This window comes from Callionymus lyra, chromosome 1 (assembly GCF_982586985.1).
Source record: "Callionymus lyra chromosome 1, fCalLyr1.hap1.1, whole genome shotgun sequence".
Classification (NCBI taxonomy): Eukaryota; Metazoa; Chordata; class Actinopteri; order Syngnathiformes; family Callionymidae; genus Callionymus; species Callionymus lyra.
Window position 1 is genome coordinate 5,782,517 of NC_141818.1, and position 26,341 is coordinate 5,808,857.

The following is a 26,341-nucleotide window of genomic DNA, read 5'->3' on the forward strand; positions in this document are numbered from 1 at the left end:
AATAAATAAAAATACAAAATATTAAAAAAAACAGCTGATGTCATCACAGGTTCCTCAGATTCCCTCATGTTGTTGTTGGTGAAAGAACAGAAGGACGCAGGTTCATGCACTTCCTCTTCCCTCCTCCAGGGGCAACACCTCAGGAGCCCCTGCACCGTCAGCTCCCTTCACACCTTCCCCGGGTGGAATATCTGACTGAGGTTCTTCTCGAGACGTCTGCCGGGAGCCAATCAGTGATGGATCTTCTCCCTTTGGACCTCCCTCATACCCCCCCAGCATCAGCATCACTCTCAACAGCAGATGACAGTCGATGTTTAACGGCGTCTGTTTCCAAACGCTCGCTATAAAAGCTCCATTATCTTGTCAAACCTGAGAAGTCTGTGATTAAAAGTCGCTCAGATGCACTTCAGCGACTAAATATTCAAGAGTCATGACTCATTAAAAAATATATATATATAAAAAAATCGTTTTTAAATTAAATTCATTATTATAATTGAACTTGCATCTTGCATAAATGCATCTGTTGCAGTTCATTGTATCATCGGTCTGTTGTCATGCAACTCCATAAACCACCACTAGGTGGAGTCTGATAGCACCTGACAGTTCATTTCAATAAGGAAACATTCCTTGAACAAGCCTCTCTCTCTGTGCGAGAGCTTCCTGTGTCGTCCGCGATCCACCGCCGTCGTCCGTCACCTCCGTACTTCCTCGCTCCACGGTTTTATGGGCGCATCCATCCCGGGCCGCCCCCCCCACACACCCCCCAACACATCAAACACATCAAACACAATATGAATTCCGCCTCCCCGTCTGTCGCCGCCCGCCGCGCACAAACGCTGCGAGCTCTTTTCATTACGGAGGAGGCCGTTTGTCTGCCCGTGTCCTGGACTAGATGAGGGTCTGTCGCACGTCAGGTGAGAGTTGTGGGGTGCGGGGGGCTCTCGGACAATAATGGGGCGTCAGTGGAATAGGGGAGTCGGTGGAGATGTGTCGTAAATCCGAGGACAACTGGCTTCTCTGTGGAGCTGCTGAGCGGATATAAGTACTTCCTGGATACGACAAGTGTTCACAACACCCTAAATGTTTTATGTGAGGGTGAGACGACGAAAACACTTTAGTCCCTCTAGTCACCTGAAAGACTTGTTGCAGGTGAGACAGGAAATGAGTGGTAGAACTAGTGATGGTCCAAAAACACAATTGAAAGAAGGCAAAAGACTAGTTTCAGTCCAAGAAGACGTTTGAAATGAGGACACAAGACAAGTTCTTATTCCAGGTCGACCATTTAAACAAGGACACAAGAATAGGTTCCCTCCATTTGGAACAAGGACACAAGACTAGTTTCAGTCCAAGAAGACGTTTGAATCGAGGACACAAGACAAAGCAACAGTCCAGGTCGACCATTTAAACAAGGACACAAGATTAGTTTCCCTCCATTTGGAACAAGCACACAAGACTAGTTTCAGTCCAAGAAGACGTTTGAAACGAGGACACAAGACAAGGTCTTTGTCCAGGTCGACCATTAAAACAAGGACACAAGAATAGTTTCCCTTCATTTGGAACGAGGACACAAGACTAGTTTCAGTCCAAGAAGACGTTTGAAACGAGGACACAAGACAAGGTCATAGTCCAGGTTGACCTTCCAAACAAGGATACAAGATTAGTTTCCCTCCATTTGGAACAAGGACACAAGACTAGTTTCAGTCCAAGAAGACGTTTGAAACGAGGACACAAGACCAGGTCATAGTCCAGGTTGACCTTCCAAACAAGGATACAAGATTAGATTCCCTCCATTTGGAACAAGGACACAAGACTAGTTTCAGTCCAAGAAGACGTTTTAAACGAGGACACAAGACCAGGTCATAGTCCAGGTTGACCATTAAAACAAGGACACAAGATTAGTTTCCGTCCATTTGGAACTAGGACACAAAACTAGTTTCAGTCAAAGAAGACGTTTGAAACGAGGACACAAGACAAGGTCTTTGTCCAGGTCGACCATTAAAACAAGGAAACAAGAATAGTTTCCCTTCATTTGGAACGAGGACACAAGACTAGTTTCAGTCCAAGAAGACGTTTGAAACGAGGACACAAGACAAGGTCATAGTCCAGGTTGACCTTCCAAACAAGGATACAAGATTAGTTTCCCTCCATTTGGAACAAGGACACAAGACTAGTTTCAGTCCAAGAAGACGTTTGAAACGAGGACACAAGACAAGGTCATAGTCCAGGTCGACCATTAAAACAAGGACACAAGATTAGTTTCTATCCATTTGGAACAAGGACACAATACTAGTTTCAGTCCAAGAAGACGTTTGAAACGAGGACACAAGACCAGGTCATAGTCCAGGTCTACCATTAAAACAAGGACACAAGACTAGTTTCAGTCCAAGAAGACATTTGAAACAAGGACCCAAGACGAGGTCATAGTCCAGGTTGACCATTAAAACAAGGACACAAGACTAGTTTCAGTCCAAGAAGACATTTGAAACAAGGACCCAAGACCAGGTCATAGTCCAGGTTGACCATTAAAACAAGGACACAAGACTAGTTTCAGTCCAAGAAGACGTTTGAAACGAGGACACAAGACAAGGTCATAGTCCAGGTCGACCATTAAAACAAGGACACAAGATTAGTTTCTATCCATTTGGATCAAGGACACAATACTAGTTTCAGTCCAAGAAGACGTTTGAAACGAGGACACAAGACCAGGTCATAGTCCAGGTCTACCATTAAAACAAGGACACAAGACTAGTTTCAGTCCAAGAAGACATTTGAAACAAGGACACAAGACCAGGTCATAGTCCAGGTCTACCATTAAAACAAGGACACAAGACTAGTTTCAGTCCAAGAAGACATTTGAAACAAGGACCCAAGACCAGGTCATAGTCCAGGTTGACCATTAAAACAAGGACACAAGTGACAAACCTCATACCAGGAACACCTTGGAAATGAGGACAACCGGATTGTTTCATTCCATGAACAATTTTAAGAAGAGGACACAAGAAAAAGTCACAGTCCAGAAAGACATTTAAAACAAGGACAAACGACTAGTTTCTGTCTGTCTGTCTTTGAAATCAAGGACAGGAAGGTAAAGATTCTGCCGGTGGCTTGTTTGTTGTCACGGACTTGATCTCCGCTGAAGTGAGAGACGAACATCTGTGGACAGAAGTCATGCTGACGTCGCTGACGAGAGACGAGGTCAGCAGGTCGGACGAAAAAGAGGAATATGGAGGACGTGACATCAGGTATGTGAAGAGATAATGTGAGGACGAGCTAGTTCTATGTTACTTTATTATTAATTTAAGCAGTGATTCTGAATGTGTGTACCTGGTGACAACACACACTTCTCTGGTCTCGACCGCAAACGTCTTTTAAAACCCGTTTGTCCCAGAAAACGATTATCGAGCATCAAAACAACGTTTCCCCGTCACACCGGGGGAGCTGGTTCGCCCTGATCTGACAGCGGATTGATGCCGGAGTCTGGTTCTGCTCCGAGCGTTCTGCAGTTAAAACCAGATTTGCTCCGGCGCCGGCGCCAGGTGCTGCTCACGGGGGAGCGATAACTTCTTAAGTTCCACACGCGTGTAATAACGGCCTCGAGGCAGGACCGGAGTCTCTTCTCGGCGCACATGAAATAATATTAAAAAACACAAATCAGCCAAGTTCCTCACGAGAGAGCTCCTCCGTCACTCCTGAGTCTCTGCCGGTTAAAGTCCTGAAATCTACATTTAGGATTCGATCCGTCACGAGTGAGACCGTGACTGACAGTAGGAGTGAGGAGGTCAGGAGGGAAGTGACCAGGGTTACATAAAAAAAACGATCGTTCCGTAAATACGGAATCTGAGCTACTGACGCTGTAAATAACTTGATTAATCCAGGATTAGGATTTGAAAACTTTGCATGTCGAGGTCACACGGGGGTCACAGGGGTCATGTATAGAGTGTCAATACAATGATTCAACATAGACAGAAACAAAGCCTGGTTATTTTATAATGTTCAAATTTAAAAACACTTTTTGTACTAGAAAATGCAGTGTGAACGCTGAATCTGCTGAATCTGTAAACTGTAAAGTATTAGTATTACAAGGTACAAATGTGAGGAAACATGTGAAATGAGGGCACAAAGAAGAAAGACTGATGTGAAAACGTTGAAATACAGTGAAAAAGATTGAGAAGAAGAAAAAAGTGGGAAGTTGTAGTAGAAGTAGAACAAGTAGGTAGTAGTGGAAGTAGAAAAAAATAGTAGAATTAGTAGAGTTATTAGTATACGGAGTAGTAGAAGTATTAGAAGTAGAAGAATTAGTTGTAGAAGTAGCAGAATTAGTAGAAGAAGTAGTAGTGGGAGCAGAAGAAGTAGTAGTGGGAGCAGAAGAAGTAGTAGTGGGAGCAGAAGAAGTAGTAGTAGAAGTAGAAGAATTAGTAGAAGAAGTAGTAGTGGGAGCAGAAGAAGTAGTAGTGGGAGCAGAAGAAGTAGTAGTGGGAGCAGAAGAAGTAGTAGTAGAAGTAGAAGAATTAGTAGAAGAAGTAGTAGTGGGAGCAGAAGAAGTAGTAGTGGGAGCAGAAGAAGTAGTAGTGGGAGCAGAAGAAGTAGTAGTAGAAGTAGAATAATTAGTAGTAGAAGTAGTAGAAGAAGTAGTAGTAGAAGAATTAGTAGTAGAAGTAGTAGTGAGAGCAGAAGAAGTAGTAGAAGTAAAATAATAATTAGTCTTAGAAGTATAAGTAGTAGTATAATTAGTAGTAGAAGTAGTAGTTGGAGTATAATAAGTAGTAGAAGTAGTAGTGGGAGTATAATAAGTAGTAGAAGTAAAAGTAGTGGTAGAAGTAGAAGTAGAAGTAGTAGAATAAGTAGTAGAAGTAGAATACGTAGTAGTAGAAGTATAATTAGTAGTATAATTAGTAGTAGAAGTAGAAGTAGTGGTAGTAGAATAAGTAGTTGTAGTAAACTAGTAGTTGAAGTATAATTAGTAAAAGCAGGAGTAGGATAACTATTAAAAGTATATGTTGAATTAGAAGCAAAAGTAAAGGTAGAATTATTAGATGAAGTAAGAAAGAGTAGAAGAGATAAAAGAGAGCTAGAACAAAGCTGCATTTCAGGAACAAGTCGAATTGATAAAAGTTTGAATGTTTAAAATCAGATAAAACTTGTACGAGGAGATCCTAACAAAGTTTAGGTCAGAAGAGCAAACGTGTATCTTCAGCACTCACACAATAAAGACATTCTCCTGCACTTTTCTAGTCCGGTCGAATCATGGTTTCTTGGCTCGACACATAATGCCTGGACCCCCCGGCGATGTTATGGGTCGGTTATTTTGAAACAAACAAACACACACACTCGACATGAAGCTCACCCGTCGAGCCTCGGCCGAGAGTGAACCGGAGCGACTCAGGAAAAGTGCAACATCGGGAGAGATTAACGACTTAATCACGGCGCTTTAGCTTGTGAGCGTAACCTTTTTCCTCGACGCTGTTTGTTTTCTCCGCCCGCACCTGTAATTACCTCACATTAATGCAGCGACTCTGCAACACGAGGCCAGATGAAGCTCGACTCTCGCTGCTCTGATGTTGTTCTCGTGCCTGTGGAGGGAAAACCAACGATTTAACCAGAAACGAGGAGGAGGTTTTAGAGCGTAGCACAGGTCAAGGTTGTAGGTTATGTATTTACAACACATGAAACATAACTGTTTTCAACGGTTATAAAAGGGGAAGGACATTTTATAATGAATGCTATACTTGCCTGCTTAGCTAGTGGCTAACTGAATAGGCAGACATTTGCCCCGTTAGCTTATAATGTTAATCCTATTTCAATGATTCCCATTGGCTGTGCTGTGGAAAATAATACCATTTCCTTGAATAGTAATGCTAAGGCACATATTTTGACCGTCTCCAATACTTTATTTGTGTTTTGAAACTGGTGCACTAGTTTCAGTCTGCGCTACTATTTCGGTACTTGACGACGTGACGTCATTTTAAACGGCTTTTTTTTTTTTTTTACGAGTGAACAGAACTTAAGTTGGGGAGAATGAAACGATACTTTCCACCACACATTCAACAATTATTATATAAAAAAACAACAACATGTCTCCGGGCTACATGCGACGAAGCCGCTGATTGGTTGAAACGTGTTTGACTAAAACAACGAACTTGTAACTGTACAATGCAACATGAACATTTAAGTGACTAACAAGGATGACCAAATGAATAGTAAGTAATAGTAAGTAATTTTTATTTGTATAGCGCTTTTTTCAGACCAGGGTCACAAAGTGCTTAAACAATCAAACAATCAATAAAGTATATACTTCAAGATAAAACTGATAACACAACAGGAGTTCTTGAAAATCAAGGAAAAGCCTGAACAAATAAAAACTGAAAATATATAATATAAAAATAGTTCATCTTATTATAAAAAGGAAAACATTTGAAATGTAATCATTAATCGTAAGTTTAATGAGTGGCCTTGGACATGGTTCAGCCAATCAGCGTCGTCGTTACATGTAGTAGTATTAGTGGTAGTAGTAGTATTAGTAGTAGTAGTAGTATTAGTAGTAGTAGTAGTGGTAGTGGTAGTAGTAGTATTAGTAGTAGTAGTAGTGGTAGTGGTAGTAGTAGTATTAGTAGTAGTAGTAGTATTAGTGGTAGTAGTAGTATTAGTGGTAGTAGTAGTATTAGTAGTAGTAGTAGTGGTAGTAGTAGATTTACTTTATTAATCGCTTTGGGAGATTGGGTTTCCGGTACAAGCTTCATAAAACCAGCGGTAGCAAGTTTCATAAAAACAAGAACAAGAACAAAATGCAAACATAAGAACAAAGTGCAAGGTATGACAAAGTGCAAGTATAAAGAACACAGATCAAAAGAAATAGCTCAGAGAAAAATGATAGAAAGGAAAAAGATACAAAGATTAACATAGAATAGAAAACCACTTTCACTCTACTACTGCCCCAAAACTCAGAATTAAACACCATTGCCACATGGATCATGGCCGCATGGATGTTGGAAGAAAGGAACATCACTTTAAGTCACTTTAAAAAGAAAATACTAACATGGTATTAAAGGAAGGATAATAAGCTGCAGCCATGCATTGTCTAAGCAGGAGTGACAAATCAACCTTTCTTAGCAGTTTAAAAATAAATGTAAAAAATTATTAAAATGTAAATAAATTCTGTAAGGTGGGATAAAAGGTGAGATACATTTAGGAAATTAAATCTAATAGCTAGTGGGGAGACTGGACCCTCTCAAAGAAAGAAGCTCAATCACCTGGGAGAGACTCTGAGTAGAATTTTCTCCTCCAATGACCAATGAATCTTATATCGACTGAGTTTTTCATCAAGATCCGTCCATCGCTGATATAAAACAACATTCTGTCCTGATCAAAGTCACATGTTTTCCTCCGTTATCCTCGTCAGAACGGTCGCCATTTCACACTTTTCCAGCTCCTGTCAGACGGAGGCGATAACGTCCCCCTCGAAAAAAAAATGTCGGGAAAACACCGGCTGAACAAACACGGGAGAGCGGAACCAGATGTGCGGATGATTCGGGATTCACAGTGTGATATTTGTTCAGCGAGGTCGACCTTTCGCCACATCCAACAGGACAACAATCCCTTCTCGGAATTAATTTTAATATAAATGAGTCGCTGAACAACACCGGTGGCTTCGGGGTCCATCTTATGATCGCTCGGAGGTAAAAAAAAAAAGAAGAGAAAAAATGTATTTTAGAAGTGAACTAAGATGATTTCAACATGTCTGGAAACATTGAAATATAATATTAAATAAACATTTTAATTCAAAATGTTTATGATGCCTCTGATGGAAAATTATTATTATTTGTTTTTTAATGTAATTTCCGAAATTATAACAATTATTTATGACCACCCAGTAACACATACATGATATTTTACGAAGACACTGAATTTTTTTTTACTCAAACCCCTGCAGGACCCAAGGTTTCAAGCGGATTCATTTGATCCTTCTTTCATAGTTAGATAACTCAACTTATTACCCCGTAACACATGACATTTTTTTTCAACTCTAATGTTAAGTGAAGGACATTTTAAACAGAATGCTATACTTGCCAGCTAAGCTAGTGGCTAACAGTGCTAGCTATAGCAATTTGATTGATAAGAATTTCAGTTAAACATTAAACATACCTTCTTTTCTGCACTAGACCTTTCATAAATAAATAAACATTTTAATACTGATAGATTTATGATACATGATGGGAAAGTCTTGAGCTAAAGTATGTTTATTATATTCACCAACCACTCGAAGTACTGAACGCAGACCCCGACCTTGAGCGATAATCACTCATTCAAGTTTGTGTTTGGTCGAAACCTTTGGAGAACCATAATTAACGGCGAATGAAACTGCAACATGAATTCGGACATGTTTGCGAGAAACCCTGTGTTGTTTTTCTTCTTCACTTGTACAAGTAAAACCTGTTACTTCAAACCAGGTTTTTTATGTCGAGCCTTATATCAGATTCCTAACCTTTCAAATGACATATTCTGTTATAATGGAAACACTGAAGACAACTTTTATTTTGAAACATTTTTTAAAAGTCATATTCTTTTTTTAAAACGATGTCTATAAATCTATGGACACTGACCTGGTGAAACCAGATCAACCGTACCTGCCCCACGTCGCTCACCGAGGCTCAACTGTCACTTTCACTTGGTTGCTTAGCAACCTTGTCGTGGACGCTAACTTGAAAGGTCAACTAATGTGTAAACCCAACACACTGACATGTTTCAAATGTTGAAGTCTTCCTCTCCAAGATGCAGTAAGTCCCTCATCATGACCATGTTTTCAACTTATTACTTTATAAAGTTCTCCCCCGTCTCAAATCTGGGCGAACGAGAGGTTACGAGAGCGGAGAGCATTATGATGTAATAATAACTACACTCCTCCTCTAGCCAGCTGTAATCGTGCCCTGCCTTGTTTACACAACGAGACCCTTTGAGGTGGGGACTTCTGAGGTTGATGACGGGCGGTGACGAACCTTGATGCTTGACCAATCACAGCAGAGTGGGCGTGGTTTTGGTGAACAAGATTTAATCTCCAGAATAACAAAGTGTTTTCGGTGGCTTAAGGTTGTTTTCTAATGTAAATATTTAAATAAAAAGAGAGTTTTGTGAAGACAGACACTGATGATACAAGTCCAACATCTTTAGTTCATCATCATCATCATCACTGTGTGGTATTCTGCTGCAGCCGCCACGGACCAGAGCAGCTCACGGTAGATCATTCGCTCCGAGGAGCAGGAAAACACGCTGATGCTGTTGCTCATTAACGGCTTCACATGCAAATGATTTGTCTACTTAATGACCAGAGAATGAAGGATTAGCGGGTCCGACCCACTCTGACCCACTCTGACCCCCTCTGACCCACTCTGACCCGACACACCTGCAGACAAGCGGGGTCTCGTCTGCGCCGGTTCAGACCTTCTGCTCTTGTTTGTGATGCACCTGCTCACAGCCAGCAACTCTGCCCCGGGTGGGTGGCGCCGATGGCCCCCCCACTCGAGTGGGTGGCGCCGATGGCCCCCCCACTCGAGTGGGCGACGAGCGCCTCTTCCAGGGCGACGAGCGTTCCAGCTAATTTGGCTCAGTGACACAGAGAGTGTTGCTCAGAGGCACGTCTGTCTCTCTTTGCATACGCAGAACTCCCCCTGATATTAATCTATTAAGCCTCCGACGATCCAGCTGGAGACACAAGCGAGTGTCGTGAAGCGACACAAATTCCAAAACACGACCTGTTCGGATCTCAAAGTATCTCATGGAAGCCACTGGAACATCTGAAGATGATGAATCAGGTGGAAACGTTTGTTTGGATCATGACGATCAACGGATTAAGATTTGTTTCAAAGATTCAAAATGGTTCATAATCACATTTAATCACATTTTCCATTACACACACTTGTACTATTTATATTTTTGCACTATTTATATTATCTATTTGATTGTACTTTCTTGACATAATTCACCTGAACAGATATAACCACAGAACTTAGTGAGAGGCACTTACTAACACACTCACCTCACTTATGGTGCCAACAAAACAGTGAACTCCCATAATGCCTTTTTTTTTTTTACACATGGCTCTATTTAGTGTCGGCTAATTGGTCGCTACAATACTGTCTTTAACAATAATAAAACATATTTATTGATCGTATTTGAAGACACACGAAGACGCTTTACAAACAAAGGAAAGGTACAAGAAGACAATTTCGAGTAAGTGTTTTTAATCATTGTGTAATCTCAGGGTCAAGGTGACCCAAAGATGGGAAAACAAAAGATTTTGGGGGTGACCGTTGTGTTACTTCAGGGTCAATGTACATATGGATTTATGGAAGCCAGGGAGGTCGTTCACCTTTACCCCTGAGACAACAAAAAGGGATACCACGAACACGTTTGTTTTCGGGTCCTTCGGGTCACCGTGACCCTGAGATAACACAAGGGGTCAAACTGGCGGAGTGACTTAAAAGTCTGAAGCGAGTCCAACTTCCTGATGGGTTGAAGGAGCGACTGAAATTCAACGTCCATGTTGCTACGTCAAAAGCAATCGACAGCTGTGATTGGTCGGCTGGGCGGCAAAGCATTACGGATGCCGTTCAGGTCCTCGTTACTGAGAAGAATAACTTCTTCGTTCGATTAAACAAGTAAAAAATAAGTGGTCACTACTTTGTGGATTCTGTTAAATGCGACAAACCAGGGATCAGTTCGTAGGTCAAGTGCGCGACATCAAAATAATCCGAAAAGTATTCAGTGTAACACGTGAAGCAACATCTCAGAATCCTTCTTCAAAACAGAGCTGCAGCCGTGGGACGTCGGCTTCAGACGTTACGAAGCTTGCGAATCCGCCGTTGATGTGTGACGACCTTTGAAGGCGCCGCGACGCTAACATGAATCTTGTGATCACCGGAGACGCTCAAACGCCGCCGCTGAGAGCGTCTGTCTCGCCGCGGCGTCTCGTGATGAACAACAAACACGAGCGCTTGTGACAAGGAGGCTCGCCTGGCGTTCCGTGGCATGAAAGCGGAACCGTCGAGAGATGAAGGCGCGCCGGTGACAGGCGGCCGCGTGGCCGGGCGATGAGATAATCACGGCGACGATGTTGTTCATCAGACGGGAAACTCGAGGCGACAAAGATGAACGTCGGCGGAGCAGCGGTCCTTCTCTGGGTCTCCTCGATCATCACGTCACCAGGAGGAGGGGGGGGGGGGTCTTAAATGATCATGGAAGCCTTTGGGTGGCAGCTTGTTGCTAGGCGACAATAGAGATAATGTCAGTGGTGGATTTGAAGTCGACTGTGATTGTATCGTCAGACGCTTTTTCTGCTCCTTTGTTTTTTTTTTGAACGTAACCATGGCTCTGAGTTTATCAACTTATTCTAATTCTCAAATGAGAATGAGAAGATAAAAATGTACCTCCAGAGTAGATTAATACCCGTAAAGTCCACAGTTAAAAGGAGTCTTTGGAGAAGGAGGACAATCTTGAAGACAGTTTGGATACGTCCAGCCTCCGAGAATCAAAAGACGATTACCGGGTCTACTTCTGGTTTAGACTGTTGGGTAAAAAATATACTATATATACTATTATATCTTTTTTTCTGCCCCTAGTTTTTCCACCTCTGATATAACTTTAAGTAACAAATTAGTTTTAAAATTTGCTCAACTCCCAATGGGGGCCTTTAGGGAGCTGATCCCAGCTAGTTGGGGAGAGACGTGGGGTAGTCATCAATTCAGTAACAGTCACCTATTAACCGCTTTCAGTTTTGTGGGCGGAGCCAAAGTACCCTGATCACAGTTAAAGTTCAACTAATGTGTTGATTTAAGTGTTTCTTGAATAAATCTTGGACTCTATTGTATCAACAGTTTTCATTTCATTGAAATATTTACATTAGAAAATGAGCTTAAGCCCCGCCCACTAAAAACACTTTGGTTTTATGAAGATCAAAACTTTTCTTCAACCATAACCACGCCCACTCTGCTGTGATTGGTCAAGCATGGAGGTTTGTCACCGTGCGTCATCAATGCAGGAAGTCACCAATCTTGTTAGGTTTTTGTAATTGGGGTGAGGAAACCGGAGTACCCGGAGTATTAGCTCAGTCATTCAGAAGAGACTCAAACTATTGGGTATTGGGATGTCTCCTGGAATCTTTGGCCACTTTCAATTGGGGGGAGACCTCGGGGCCAACCCAGGGTACAATGGAGAGACTCAGCCTACTGTTGGTGGAGCAGAAATACTATACAATCCAATTAATACCATGTTTCATACACAAAAGAAAAGGTTGATTTCAACACCTACATTTTAGCTCTTTTGTCAGTCTTCAGCATGTCTTTAAGCACATTATAAAAACCTCACATAGCGCTTAAAATAATGTCTTTCCAAAATTAAATGAAGGTTCACCTCGAATTATCTGAAATTAGATTCCTCATAGGCACAAAATCAACCCTTCATAGAGTTGACAATTTTTCTCTTACTATCCACAGCACACTATCATTTCAATCTCACATAAACAATACTGCCCTCTAAATCTGGGTCCATAGTTCTCAGCCGAGCTAGGTGGGGAACCTTCTCCAGACTGGGGATGAGATCCTGCCCCATGTGAAGGACTATATATATATAGGGGGATGTCATAGCTCAGATGGTAGAGTAGTTGCCTGCAGTCCAAGAGGTTGCACGTTCAATCCCAGCTCCAGACAAGCTTGTGTCGTTGTGTCCCTGAGCAAGACACTTTACCCTGATTGCTCCTGATGGCAGATTCGGCAGCCTACTCCCATCAGTATGTGTGAATGGGGGAATGCATGAGAAAGGCGCTATATTAATAGACATTATTATATTGGGGAATTTTTCAATGAGGGAAGAACGGAGCGGGAGATCGACAGGCGGATTGAGACGGTGTCTGGAGTTGTGCATATGCAGCACCGAGACCTGGTGGTGAAGAGAGAGCTGAGCCAAAAGGCAAAGCTCTCTGTACTCTGCGGTGGGTGGTGACTCAAAGACCAAGATTGTGGGTACAAGCAGCCGAAATTCCTTTTTTTATTTAGAAGCGAGGTCATCCGGGAGAGGCTCGGAGTAGAACCACTGCTCCTCCGCGTTGATTAGGATGCTTCTAGTTGAGGCGAGGTGATGGGTTCATGGTATGTCCCACCGGTAGGAGACCACAGGGTAGACCCAGGACACCCTGGAGAGACTACATATCTCGGCTGGTCTAGGAACGCCTTGGGGTCCCCAAGAGAAGAACTGGATGTTGTAAGGGTGCTAACCGACGACCTGGAGAAGCGGAGGAAGAAGAGAGAATATCACCTGGTCTGCCTATTTCAGTCTACATTAACAGACCCGACCACCGTCCTTGGTCACAGCCTCTTTACCTCCCGTCTAGACCATTGTAAATCCCTTCACTTCGGCCTCCATTAAAAGTACCACTGTAAACTTCAACTGGTCCAAGATCCGTCCACATCATCATCAAGACACATCCCATCATATCACCTCCGTCTGGCTCGCCATCAATCGACGAATCATCTACAAACTCCTTCTCAACACCTTCATAACCATTTTCTTCTCCTTCTTGTATTATTACGTAGTGTTCATGCTCCTGGTTTGATAGTATTTTATAAATCCTTCGATTCTATTGTTGGTATCTGTGAAGCGACCTTGAGGTTTTCATTTATTATTATGAAGTTTCTGTGGAGAGAAAAAGTCTTGACCTCAGACATCATTCCAAGATAGATGGAAGAAAAAAAAAAAGAATCCACCAGAGGAGAATGAAAAGCTCCCACGTCTCCATCATCAACTGGATCATTTCAAGTTTAAACGGGAGGAAATGGAAAAGCATCAGGCGAGATGATCCTCGGGCGTCAGCCGCGCTGAAGGTAGAGTTGGTATCATGCGGCGACGTAATGAGATCCCGATGATGACTCTGACAGATCGAGGAATGTGACATGGAAGTGGCTGAGAGACCCGTCGATAACATGAGCGTGGGAGGTGTCATGTCAACATCAGCGGCGCGCCGACAACACAAGCTGTTGCCGATCACACATGTACACACACACGTACACACACACCAGAAATGATCCAACGTCGAATGGTTTCTAATCCTGCCCTAATTTCCCTAAATAGTGAGTCTGTGTTTTTTTAGGATAATTCTCTTAATTATGAGACAAATCCCGGCGAAGAGGATTTAGAATCCTCACGTTATGTAACGACATGACTTTGTTTGCACGACAAATTTAAACTGATCCACCGAGACGTGTTGTCATCTGATGGTCCAGAGTCTGAAATGACACAATACAGAAGAATATTGACTCCAAATGTGCCCTTGAGCCAACGGCAGCAAAGCAGTGTGGAACCGTCACTGGACCGGTCTCCGGGTCGTCATGATACCGTCTTCGGTAAACCTGGGTTAAGTGCGGTCCACATGTGGGCCTCTGCTAAGATGGGTATTATTGAGGTATTAACAGAAAGTGGTGCTAAGTTAGTACAAGTACCTGAACTGTGCGATAAATAATGGAAAACACACACACTATTATTTGATTGTGTTTTGATTCTAGTTGACTTAACTATATTGTGTATTACTTCTATTAGTTCTTTATCTTTAGACTTAAATTGTATCATATTGTTCTTTCTATTTATTTCTCTTTTGTTCTTATTTTATTTTGATTAATTTTTTATGAAGAAATTGCTGTATTTGCTGTGGCTAATTGGACAAAAACTATTTTCTGAAGGAGTCCTCCTGAGGGATCAATAAAGTATATAACTAATATGTAAATAATTCTACCTTACCTTACCTTATTTCTTGCGTAACATCAGCCTCTGTGACAAAAGTATTTCAGAGATTTACAATTTATTTTACTACAATTTAAGAAATAAAGCCATTTAACAAACATTAAAATAGCATAAATTATAACATTTACTGTATTTTATAATTTTTCCCCGTTTTGTATCAATATTATCTACTGACCTCTCTGGAAAGATTTAAGGGGGTCGGGCAACTGGATTGATCGAGTGAAAGAGGGCCCCAGGGGGGAAGAAGACCCCCTTTAAAACTCAAATATTTCAAATTTGGATTATGTTCGAACTACATGTATACTATAATACATAAGAAATGTTACAAGAATATCAGTTGTAGTTCTAAAATTTTAAGGGGGCCAATAGGGGGCAGACAACCACTTCCAATTTAAGTTAAATGTATACGATATTGAATGTGAAGGAGAATTTCCTTAATTTTAGCTTCTTAGTGCCATTGTAACCCCCCCATTTTCCCATATTTGTTTTATATTATTAAATCACCTTTTTTCAATAATATGTTTGTCGTTTCTATTTTTTATTCAGACCTAATTGATAGAATTCCTAAAAAAGTACGCACCTGACTACAACATCCGTAACTTCAGCTGGTTTTTAGCCAACAAATGAATACCCACAAAAACATAACGATACTTCTTCTAATTTAAAGTGATTGTTTCGCCCAAAATTCATTTTCTACTCACTTTGGTGTCGACCAAGGGTTGACTTGATTTCTGGAACTCCCGTGTTGTTCTCAGTATTATCTTGATCTTTAAAGTATGTACTTTTTTGAGTATTGTTTTGATTGTTTAAGCGCTTTGTGACCCTGGTCTCGAAAAGCGCTATACAAATAAATATTACTTACTTACTTACATTATTTTCAAAATAATCGGTGAATGTTTGGAGTGACAGGCAGAAATGTACGTCTACGTTACCATCGCAATCTGAGCTACATCATCTTTGTCAAAATACTGCTCGTCTGTAACGTCCATCTTGTATTGAAGGGTCGACATTAAAAATGATTCCATACAAACTAAAATAAATCTATATTTTAAGGTCGTTTGTAGCAGAAGCTAATAGGCTAACATGCTACACAGACAGGAAACACTCACACTGGGTAAATATTAAACAAGTTCCCAGTGTAGACGGTAGACACTGGGAGCTCATTTGCCCAGAAATGACTTAAAAACACCAGAAAGTTTCTGGGGGGAGGCCCCCCCATACCCTCCCTTTCGCCCACGTCGTGTGGTGTTCACAAATGTCTGGATCCGCCGATGTAATTCCAATATTTACTTGCGTCACTCACGACATTCTCAATACGTGACGAGGCCGCACCGAGAGTCAAACTGTCGGCGGGTGATTTAGACGAACCCGGAGCTAAAAACCTCTCTCGCCGTCGATCTGTTTATTGGCAACGCATGACGACCCCCGAAAAGACGGACGAGCGGGAGATTCACAGCGAAGCTCCAGATTCAACAGGAGGCGAGCGATAATCACTCCTGTCCTCCTCGCGCTCTCTTATCTCGTCCACATTAGACCATCCATCCGTTTATCTCGCGCCGGAGAAGCTTCTCTTAGTCGCTCGCAGTTAATTACGTTGAGATTAATTCGCTGATTATCTGTCACTTCCATCGCTCGGAAACATCCTTTTCTTCCACTCGAGGTCGCGCGAGGATGAAGGAGCGCAAGAAGGAACTGGGAGATAAAAAGCGGTTTGTCCTTTTTTTTTTTTTTTGATGTCTTAATCTTCCTGGCTTTATTTTGGCGGTTTGTTGTTGCAGCGAGAGCAGATCTCCCGGAGGAAGCATCTGGGCCACGAGTCACGTCCGTAGAACGCCGACGATATAAAGAGGAAAAATAAATCATCCACTGTTTTCCCGTGTGTTTGGCGTCGCCTGCTGCTCTCTCGCCGACAGATAACGTCGGCACTTGTTGGGGGGGAAAAAAAAGACAGATTTAATAAGACCCTATCAGCCGGAACCTCCTGGTTTTGGCTCTTCAGTCTCCGAGGTGAAAGTTGTTGAAGTGTGTGGCCCCCCCTTAAACCCCCCCTACAGGGCGTTCGAGACGCTCCCCCTCGAGAGAGGGTTAGTCCAGTTCAGATGACATTTTCCACTCGCGAGATTGAGCGCCGCGTTCTGAATTATTCATCGGGTTGTCGGAGGGAAGGTAGTTCTGACACTCGAGTTGACGCCGCCGCAATTTCTTCTGATGACTGGAGCGAGTGTCGGACGAATGGGAAGCAGGGACTGAGGTGGTTTCGAGCCAATGCTGGTTTCAAATCGGTATTTTTCAAATGGTTGCTGAAACGATGCTCAAAGAACGAAAAATAAAGGCGATACACCTCTAGAATATTCACATAGTGTTCGTGTTCAATGTTCATTGTAACTGACATTAAAGGGATGGTTCACCCAAAATTCACTCATTTTCTACTCACTTTGGTGTCGACCGAGAGGATTATTTTCAAAATAATTTGTCACTTTTTCAAGTGGTAGGCAGAAATGTATGTCTACGTTACCATCGCAATCGGAGCTACATTGTCTTTGTCCAACAAGTCATCTCAAAACATCCTCCATACTGCTCGTCTGTAACGTCCATCTTGTATTGAAGCCACAATATTAGAAATGATTCCAGACAAACTTAAACAAATCTGTATTTTAAGCTTTTTTGTAGCTGAAGCTAATTGGCTAACATGCTACATAGACAGGAAACACTATGGGTAAAAATTGTGTAGACAATAGACACTGGGAACTTGAATTTTGGGTGAACTACCACTTACAGAGTAAGTGGAAAATCCAAATTTTGATTAAAAATTGAAAATGTATCTCACGTGGAAGTATAAACCCCCCCTAATTTTCAACTCTTTTTGTTCATTTTAAGCGGGCACAAGGGCAGCGAAAACTTTCAGTTTCCGTGAAATTCATACCATGTTTAATTGTTTCCGTTATTTTGTCAGATAGTCCTCCTACATTTAAGCTCTTCTCGCCTGCCTCTCTCTGAGTTTTCATTGTTTTAGTTTTTAGTTTTCCATTATTCCTTGTCATGTATAGGTTTGTCATTTCTATAAAAGTAACGCTTCTTAAGGCCCTTTCTAAAGCAAACCTGTGCATCTGACTTACATTTGCAACGTCACGTATTTCTGATATTTTTTTTTATTTTTATAAACAACAAAAACTTGACTATACTTCTTCAAATTGTATTTACACAAGTATTTATTTGCATCTTATCTAATGTGGAAGTACAAAAACATTTGTGAGTTTATTTTTCACAAGATCCTTTAGACGATCTTTCACCTCTTTAAGTTTCATCCTTTTCTTCTTGAAGTGTTGTCCCTTTACTGACAACGCCACAATTTAATTCTGTTAATCTGCTTGGGGGTCTAAAGTTATTGGAGAGTCAAAATGGTGACTTGGGGAGCTAGAATTGTACATTTGCCTAATGTGGAAGTATGGGAAAAATAAAAAAAGGGTTCTCTGGTCCCTCAGATTCTTCAGGCGATCCATCAGCTAAGTTTTATTTTCTGCATCTACGTAAATCGTCGTGAAATCTGGGCTCTGATTGGTTGACTCGTCACCAGTTGAAGGTTTGATTCTTCGTATGTCACGACAACCATATTGAAGATGTCGTCTCGAAATGTCATGGATGGAACAGCTTTAGCTTAGCGTTAGCATTGAAGACTGAAGCATCACTGAGGCACATATTTTGTCGACACAAGGCTTTCTCGACTCTATCAGATGAAATCTTCGTCAGTTGTTTGAAGAAAAGTCCGGACGTGTTTCTGCTTTGATCTCCGGATAATTCTGACGACGACGGTGTAAACTTTGATCCTCCCTCAGCTTTCGACTCGCGCTTTGAAGGACAAAAGAAAAGTTTTTTTTGCAGATTTGAAAAAAAAAAAAAAAAGAAATCTCCGGCGTCATCATATTTCATCATCAATCTCCTCGACCCCCCCACCGTCCTCGTCCTCCCCCTCAACCCGCCTTCGCCCCGGCGAGCGTCGTGAGATTGATGAGCCCATTTGCTTTATATCGCCGCCCGAGTCAAGTCGGGACACTTGTGCGGCGAGGAGGGGTCGGTAAACAAAACGGTGTTGTGTGTGTTTGTTTCGAACTGGGATTATTTCAGGAGAATTTTTTTAATCTCCTCTGAGGAGAATCGAGCGGCGAAACGTTAGCGTCTGAGCTAACAACACCCAGAGGAGACGTCTGCAGACGACCTGATTGTTTTGTTGTTCAGCCCTCAGTGATTTACAGAAGAGACGCTCGGAACATGGAGTCATCAGCCGCCGAGGCAGTAAAAGGGATTTCTGTATAGTAACAAGGAACGCTCCGAACAAACAAACTCTCATTGCCCCTCATGGCCAGAAATAATGAAGAACGGAGCGAAAACAAGCACATAAGGAAAAAAAACACTTTGGGCGCAATGTCTGTACTTATTTGAAACATTCAATCTCCTCGACACAAATTGTTATTTCGCAGCAACTCATTGAAACAGACTCGAGTCTGTGGGTTTCGTTGAGCTATGATGGCGACTTATGAACTGTATTCTGTACATTCAGTTCACTCACTTTGACTTATCGAGTGTTAAACCCGGTCAAAAGTACGAGCAACTCAAGCCTGCTTAACTCAGAACTCAGTCTGTACTTAAAACCTGGCATCACAGAAAGGTAACCTCTAGATAACTCACCAGGATGACCAGGGAAATACAAATCTTTTTTTTCCGTCTGATCCACCATTTTGATTCTCCACTAACTTTAGACCCCTAAAGCAGACTTAACTTCTTTTTTAGATGACCACTTGGCGGAGAGCAACAAAAGTTGCTAAATCATGTTTGGCGTGAACACAACTTAAAGTCCGAATGACGTTATATTTTGATTCTCCACTAACTTTAGACCCCAAAGCAGATTTACCTACCTTTTTAGATGACCACTTGGGTGGGACCAACAAGAGTCGCTAAATTGTGTTTGGCGTGAACACAACTTAAAGTCCGATCGACGTTATATTTTGATTCTCCACTAACCTTAGACCCCTGAGCAGGTTCGCTGACATTTCTACGTAAACTTGACAGCAATTATTTAAGTGAATTAATTAGAAGATTTTATTTTTTAAGTTAAGAGTTAAGAGGACACACTGGAATAAATGTGTCCCAGCTGGCCTGGGAACACCTCGGGGCCCCTGGGAAGAGCTGGACAATGCAACTGGAAAGAAGGAAAGTCATTTACTCACTGATGAAACTGCTGCCCCCGCGACCTGATCCCGGATTAGTCCCGGAGGTCTCCACCTCTAAGGGACTCTTGTATAAACAAAGCGGACGTGATTACAGCTGGCTTGAGGAGGAGTGAAGCCATTATTATGTCATAATGGACTCCGCTCTCGTAACCTCTCGTTTGTCGAGATTTTCGACTTTATAAAGTCATAAGTTCAAAACATGGGACTTACTGCATCTTGGAGAGGAAGACTTAAACATTTGAAATATGAGAGTGAGTCCTGAGAGTTGGGTTTTCATCTTTAATTGTCAGAAAGTCTGGAATAAAAACATGTATAGTTATTACGACCTGCGTCTGTGGCCTTGATTGAGAACCTGCAGGGTTTTAAATAAACTCTATTCATAATTTCATTCTCTGATATATATATTTGTGAACTGCATTCATGTATTTATTATATTGTTTTTTTTATTTACATTACTGATGTTCCTCCACTAGGGCCCTGAATAGGTTTCCTCCTTCAAATATGTCCGAGTTTAACAATGTTTTTTTTTATATTCATGTTTTGTTTCTCGAAGCATCTCAAGCTTCACAACTAAAGGAAAATATAGATAAACAGATACTTCATTATCCCTCTGGAGATCTCGTTCCAGAAGTTGGGTTTCCAGTTTCACAGATAGTTTTCATAAAATCAAGAACAAAGGGCAAATAAAAGAACAAAGTGCAAGGGATGACAAAGCAGAACATAGCACAAATGTATTCGACCACTCAAATCTGTCCATGACATAAATCTGTGTAACACATGTAATGTCAGTGTTTTTTCTGGCTGAACTGGAGTCTTCTTTAAAGTTCATACATGTTTAAAAATATCCGGGGTCACCGAGTCCATCACAAGAGAAATGACCAAAGGTCAAACGGACTGAACCTCTGCCTTTAACTCACCAACACCAGGAAAGAGATTCTTGATCAACGCGATGAAAACAGGAAATGAGCGGAAGAGACGTCTGAGGCCGAGACGTCTTTTTTTTTCTTTTTTTCCTCTAAGTGTTATTCTGGGAGCGACGAATAAACCACAAGTGATCTTTTTGAAGCCGATCCTGAATCCCGAACATCAAAATGACTCGGTGATGATGTTTACTTCAACGTAGCATCATTAGTTTTCGCCACTTGAACCGCGGGAACTCAGGAAAACACGCTCATGAAATAATGAGTTTCATCCTGAATACTGGGGTTCAACGTTGAACATCTCCATCAGGAAGTTGTTGATTTGTTCCCTAATAAGAGCCGAGTCAGCAGATTCATCACGAACAGAGAACTATAGTCGATGACGTCAGGTTTTAAAATGGACTCGTTGATAAACGGTTGAAACTGGTTCAGGTGAAGCCTGGAGGGCGGTCGGGTCACCAGGAGGTGAGAAGACGAGTCACCAACTTCGGCGTCTGCTCGCAACTTCTCATCGTGGCCATAAAAGTTATAAATAAAAGTAATTAGTCTCCGTCAGGACGACCTCGCTGCTCCTTCACACCGACGCCTCGCGGCGCTCATGGGACCGGCGCCCGAAACACCAAAGTATAAAAAGACCACGATGGGTTTTTCGGAGCTCACTCAGCAGAAGGAGCTTTTTTTTTCGTCACTCCCTGAACTCACCAGCATCGTCCTTGAAGATGGACGCCAGAGGGCAGAGCGAGGACGGCGGCGGCGGCGGCGGCGGCGCCCCCGTCTACCCGCTGAGGAAGTGGTGGTGCCAGGACGTGGGCCCGCGCTCGTGGTACCGACCCACGCCGCTGTTCGTGCCCTACATCTCCGGCCCGATGCCGCAGCCCGGCGGCGGCGCCGAGGAGGAGGGAAGGTTCAGGTGGAAGGTGGAGCTGGACGTCGGGCACTTCGCGCCCTCAGAGGTTTCGCTCGCCATCAAGAACGGACTCCTGGAGGTCAGAGGTAAAGAGGGGAAAAATGCTGAGTCATCGTCTTGAGTTTGTAAATATTTTTGAAATTTGAGTCATTTCATGTTGAGCTTTAAATATTTGTTTATTAAAACAGTGACAGATGTAGTTCAATAGATCAGGAAAAAAAAACTCTTATAAAATGACTAATAAGAAATACTAATACAAAAAAAAAAAAAAAATCACAGTCCTGTGGGACAAGAAATCTTTGGAAAAACAACAAGAAAAAGACCCAAAAAACCTTGAATTCATTGTAAAAAAAACCAACAATAAACTGATTGTATTGTCATACAAAACCAAACGTAAATAAAATAAAATAAAAACAAGACAATCATTTGCATCACAGTCCTAGTGAGAAAAATAAATTGATTTGGGGAAAAAAGCAAAAAAGGCCCCCCAAAAAAAAGTTCATTGTAAAAAAAAAAGGGGAAAAAACACTATAACAAAAGTACTTGAGTAAATAAAAAAGATGAAAGGAAAAAGTAAAATCTTGTTACATGCATAGTTCAATGAATCACAGATTAAAAAAAACAAAAAAAAACTTTCGGAAGTTTAAGACCAACTTTAAAAACAAAAAATCAGAGCAATTTTAACAAAGGAATTCAGTATTTAGATTCATACTTTCCTTTTTTCTCCTTTTATTTGGACTGTGTTTGGACTGAGTAAAACAGAATCACGGTTTGAAACATGAAAAAAATAAGCTAAATGCTAATTGAAACAAAAACTAAAACCACACATTTGGCGTGTTCAACTCAAAAAAAAAAAAAAGAATTTTAGATGAAGAAAAACAACAAAGATAAAGGAAAAACTAACCCTATTAAAAAAAAACTCACAAAATAACACAAAATACACTTACAAGTCACACAGGGGAGAAAAACTTAAAAAAAATGAAATTGTTTAATTATTTTTTTAGATAAGTCTCATTTAAACATTAAGGAAAAGGAGAAAATAAGGAATATTGTGTTAAATTGAATAACTTTTGGGGAAAAATAACATTAAACTGTTGATATAAAAGTAAAAATGTATAAAAAGATTAGAAATAATTGTCACAGAAGAGTGTTTGCTGTAAGGAAAAAACTAAAACACACAAAAATGTCTGACCAATATATGAATAATATGAAAAATGGTCACGTGGCTGTTAAAAAAAAAGTGATTTTCCATCAAGAAAAGTCATTGTGAACAAAGGAACCTGAGACGGTGATGAAAGGACAGAGAGAAGTTCTCTCTCCGTCCAGAACCTCACAAAGTCATCAAAAGTAAAACTGCAAAGCTGCTTAAATCTCAGCGCTGGAGGGAAGAAGTCGCCGCCTTCAGTGGAAATTAATTTCCGAGTCGAGTGATTCCTGATTCACTCTCCGAATCTCTCTCGATAAATCTGCCCCCAGGAGAGCACGAGGAGAGGCCCGACGAACACGGATCCATCTCCAGGAGCTTCACCAGGAAGTACAGGTGACGCCTGGTCCAGGCCACTTCAGATGGATCGTCGGGTCGAAATGATTGTTTTTCGGTTTTCTGTGCAGGCTCCCGAGCGAGATCGATGTGGCGACGGTGGTTTCATCGCTGTCTGTGGACGGAATCTTGACGGTGGAAGCTCCCATTGCAAACACTTCTGTTCCCGCCGCCATGATGGTTCCCATCAAGGTGACTCTGAGCTTCTCATCAGAGGAGAAACAAGTTTGCTGTGATAGCATTAGCATGTTTTTTGCTGACTCGACAAACTTACTGGCCCAGACATAGTTGTTATTAAAAAGAAGAACATCTCGGTCTTTAGTGAGACGAGAAAAGAACGATAAAACACATGGAGATTGATGACTTGACTCAGTATTAAATAATGAAAAAAAGCAAAGAAAATGATAAATAAAGAAATATAAAAAACATTGACAAAAATGAAACTAAAAAATGTAACTAAAAAAAACCTTAAAATCTTGAGAAATTAAAAAAAAAAAAGATTGGTACAAAACAAGAAAGAAAATTGTTATATATATATATATATATATATATATATATATATATATATATGTTTTGTTGGAAATGTATTGAGGACTTGATGCACCATTGAAAAAAACTCTAAAAAAAACTTAATAAAAATTAATAATAATAATAAAATAACTGAATGAATAAACTACAAAACATAGTTTAAAAAAAAGCATTATTATGGTTTTATTGTGACTAAAAATGATTGGACAAAAGAAGAAAAAGACTCGAAAACCAGACTTCTAAATACTTGTAAATAAACCCAAAATAAACTGATTTAAATGTTATACAAAACGTACTTAAACAAATACAATAGAAACAAAAAAATATTTATATAAATGAATAAAATACAATTAAAAACATAATGGGCTTCACAGTCTTACTGAGACTAATAGATTCATAACTTGACTCACTATTGAAAATAACTAAAAAAATGTGATTTATAAAATAGAAAACAGTGAGACATGTGCAACACAGTCTTGTTAAGGTATAAATATATATATATATATATATATATATATAAAAAAACACTATAAAAAATAAACATGTGCGACATCAGTCAGTGACTTGACTCCCCATTGAAAAAAAGAAAAAACGTATAAATAAAAATAAAAAAAAACTTTAAAAAAGTATACTTAGTGAAACAAATACATATACGATAATACCACGAAACCTGCAAAAACAAAAAAAAACATTTGAATGTTATACAAAACAAAATCGTAGATATATTGATCACATGAATCACCATTGAAAAACCTGCTTGTTTTTTTTTCTTTTTAAAGATATAAAGGAAATTAAAATGGCTGCCAAAAAGAGCTTGAAGACCTTCCTCAACATAAAACAATATTCAAATTGGGTATAATCTATTTCAGAAAAAAAGGAATGATCTTATTTGTGTTAAACTCCAGGTGGAGGTTGAAGAAATAGTAGTTCAGAGCATGACCACCGAGTCCAGTGAAGCCCCAGCGGAGTCTCAGTCTGCAGGAGACCCTGAGGAGTCTCAGACGGAGGCGCCGGCCCACCAGGAGGAAGAGGGAGGAGAGCCAGAGCCAGATGTCGAGTCTCTCCCTGCAGCGCCAGCAGATGGCGACGGCTCAGCCAGTGTCCAGGATTCATCTGGACACCAGGAAGCAGACGTGGACCAGGTCGCCAGCAGCTCAGGGGGCGACCCGACCGTGGAGACGCAAGTGGGCCAAAGTCCGCCGAGCGAGGACCCTGACCAGAAGCTGGAGGCTCCGGAAGACGTCCAATAAAATCATCCAACAACTCCAAATGTTGGCTTCTGCTATTATCACTTAACTAACCCTCACTATCACTAGTCATTTTCTTGATGATTCAGCAGATATTTTTTTCATCAACTAGTGAGTTCGCAATAAAAGTAAAATCTTCAAGAACGTAAAACATTATCCTTCATTGTTATATATTGAAAATTCAACTTGACCTTCAGGATCTCGTTTTATTCGTTGATTGTTTAATTTGAATTAGAGTAAAGTGACATGAACCATGAATGGTTTTAAACGTAGCCATTAGCACAACTATGTTATTCAGCAAGCTTAAGGTGGCAAGTTTTGGTCATGAGTTAAAAAGTCATAAAAAATACTTCAACTACAGAAGGGAGACGTTGAACTGACAAAGGTCATTGTGTTTGCAAATAAAAATTAAAGAAATCGTAATAAATTGTCACATTTCGGATGTAATTTTGGAGACAAACAGATGGATTTATTTGATCACCGAAACGAGGGAAATTCCAGTTGTTAAATGTTATAATAATAACCAGAAAATACCATCTTTTAATGTATACATTAGCACAGCAATGCTATTATGCTAACTGTTAGCAATTAGTTAACGGAAACAAAATGCTTCATCTGGGCTGATGGAATTATTACCTGATGTTTCTTTAAGAATAAACTATTTTACCAAAAAGAACCGCACAACTTTTAAAAATGGCCGCTCTAACATGTGACTGAAGTTGACGTCACAGCGAGGCTAGCGTTAGCGTCCGTTTAAACGCCGCCGCCGCCGATCGTTTCCGTGTTTCCGAAACAAACCGTGAGAAAAATATCCACGAACGTCCCGGGGTCTGGGATCCGTTTCCTCTCGTTTGATCGGGTCTTAATGTGCAGCTGTCGAAAAAAAAAAACCTGACGTGATCGCAGTCACGACCGTCGTACATCATCGGCTACTTTCAGCCAAAGTGATTAATTGCGGCGCTCGCGGTGCCCGCAGACGTCCACATTAATCACGGACGTGTGCGTGTCCGCACAGCTGCGCATTAGTCACATCTACATGAGTAACTCGCTTAAGGAGAAACTCCAATTATGCCGTCGCCATGGCAACACAACCTCGTATTATAAAAAAAAGTGACACTGAATGAGCCGTCACTGGAGAGAACGATTTTCGGAGGAAAGAAAAAAAAAAGTTGGCGCTGGTGGCGCCGATGTGTTCC

At 41.0% G+C, this 26,341-nt stretch overlaps 1 protein-coding gene across 1 annotated transcript; it reads left to right on the forward strand.

The window, feature by feature from the left end:
• The first annotated feature begins 21,642 nt into the window (after window positions 1-21,642).
• Window positions 21,643-25,148, forward strand: LOC148087588 (uncharacterized). Its single transcript, XM_087794771.1, has 4 exons — window positions 21,643-21,916; window positions 23,307-23,370; window positions 23,442-23,562; window positions 24,804-25,148. The coding sequence occupies exons 1-4, from the start codon at window positions 21,643-21,645 to the stop codon at window positions 25,146-25,148; spliced, it is 804 nt and encodes a 267-aa protein (XP_087650897.1).
• The last annotated feature ends 1,193 nt before the right edge of the window (window positions 25,149-26,341 follow it).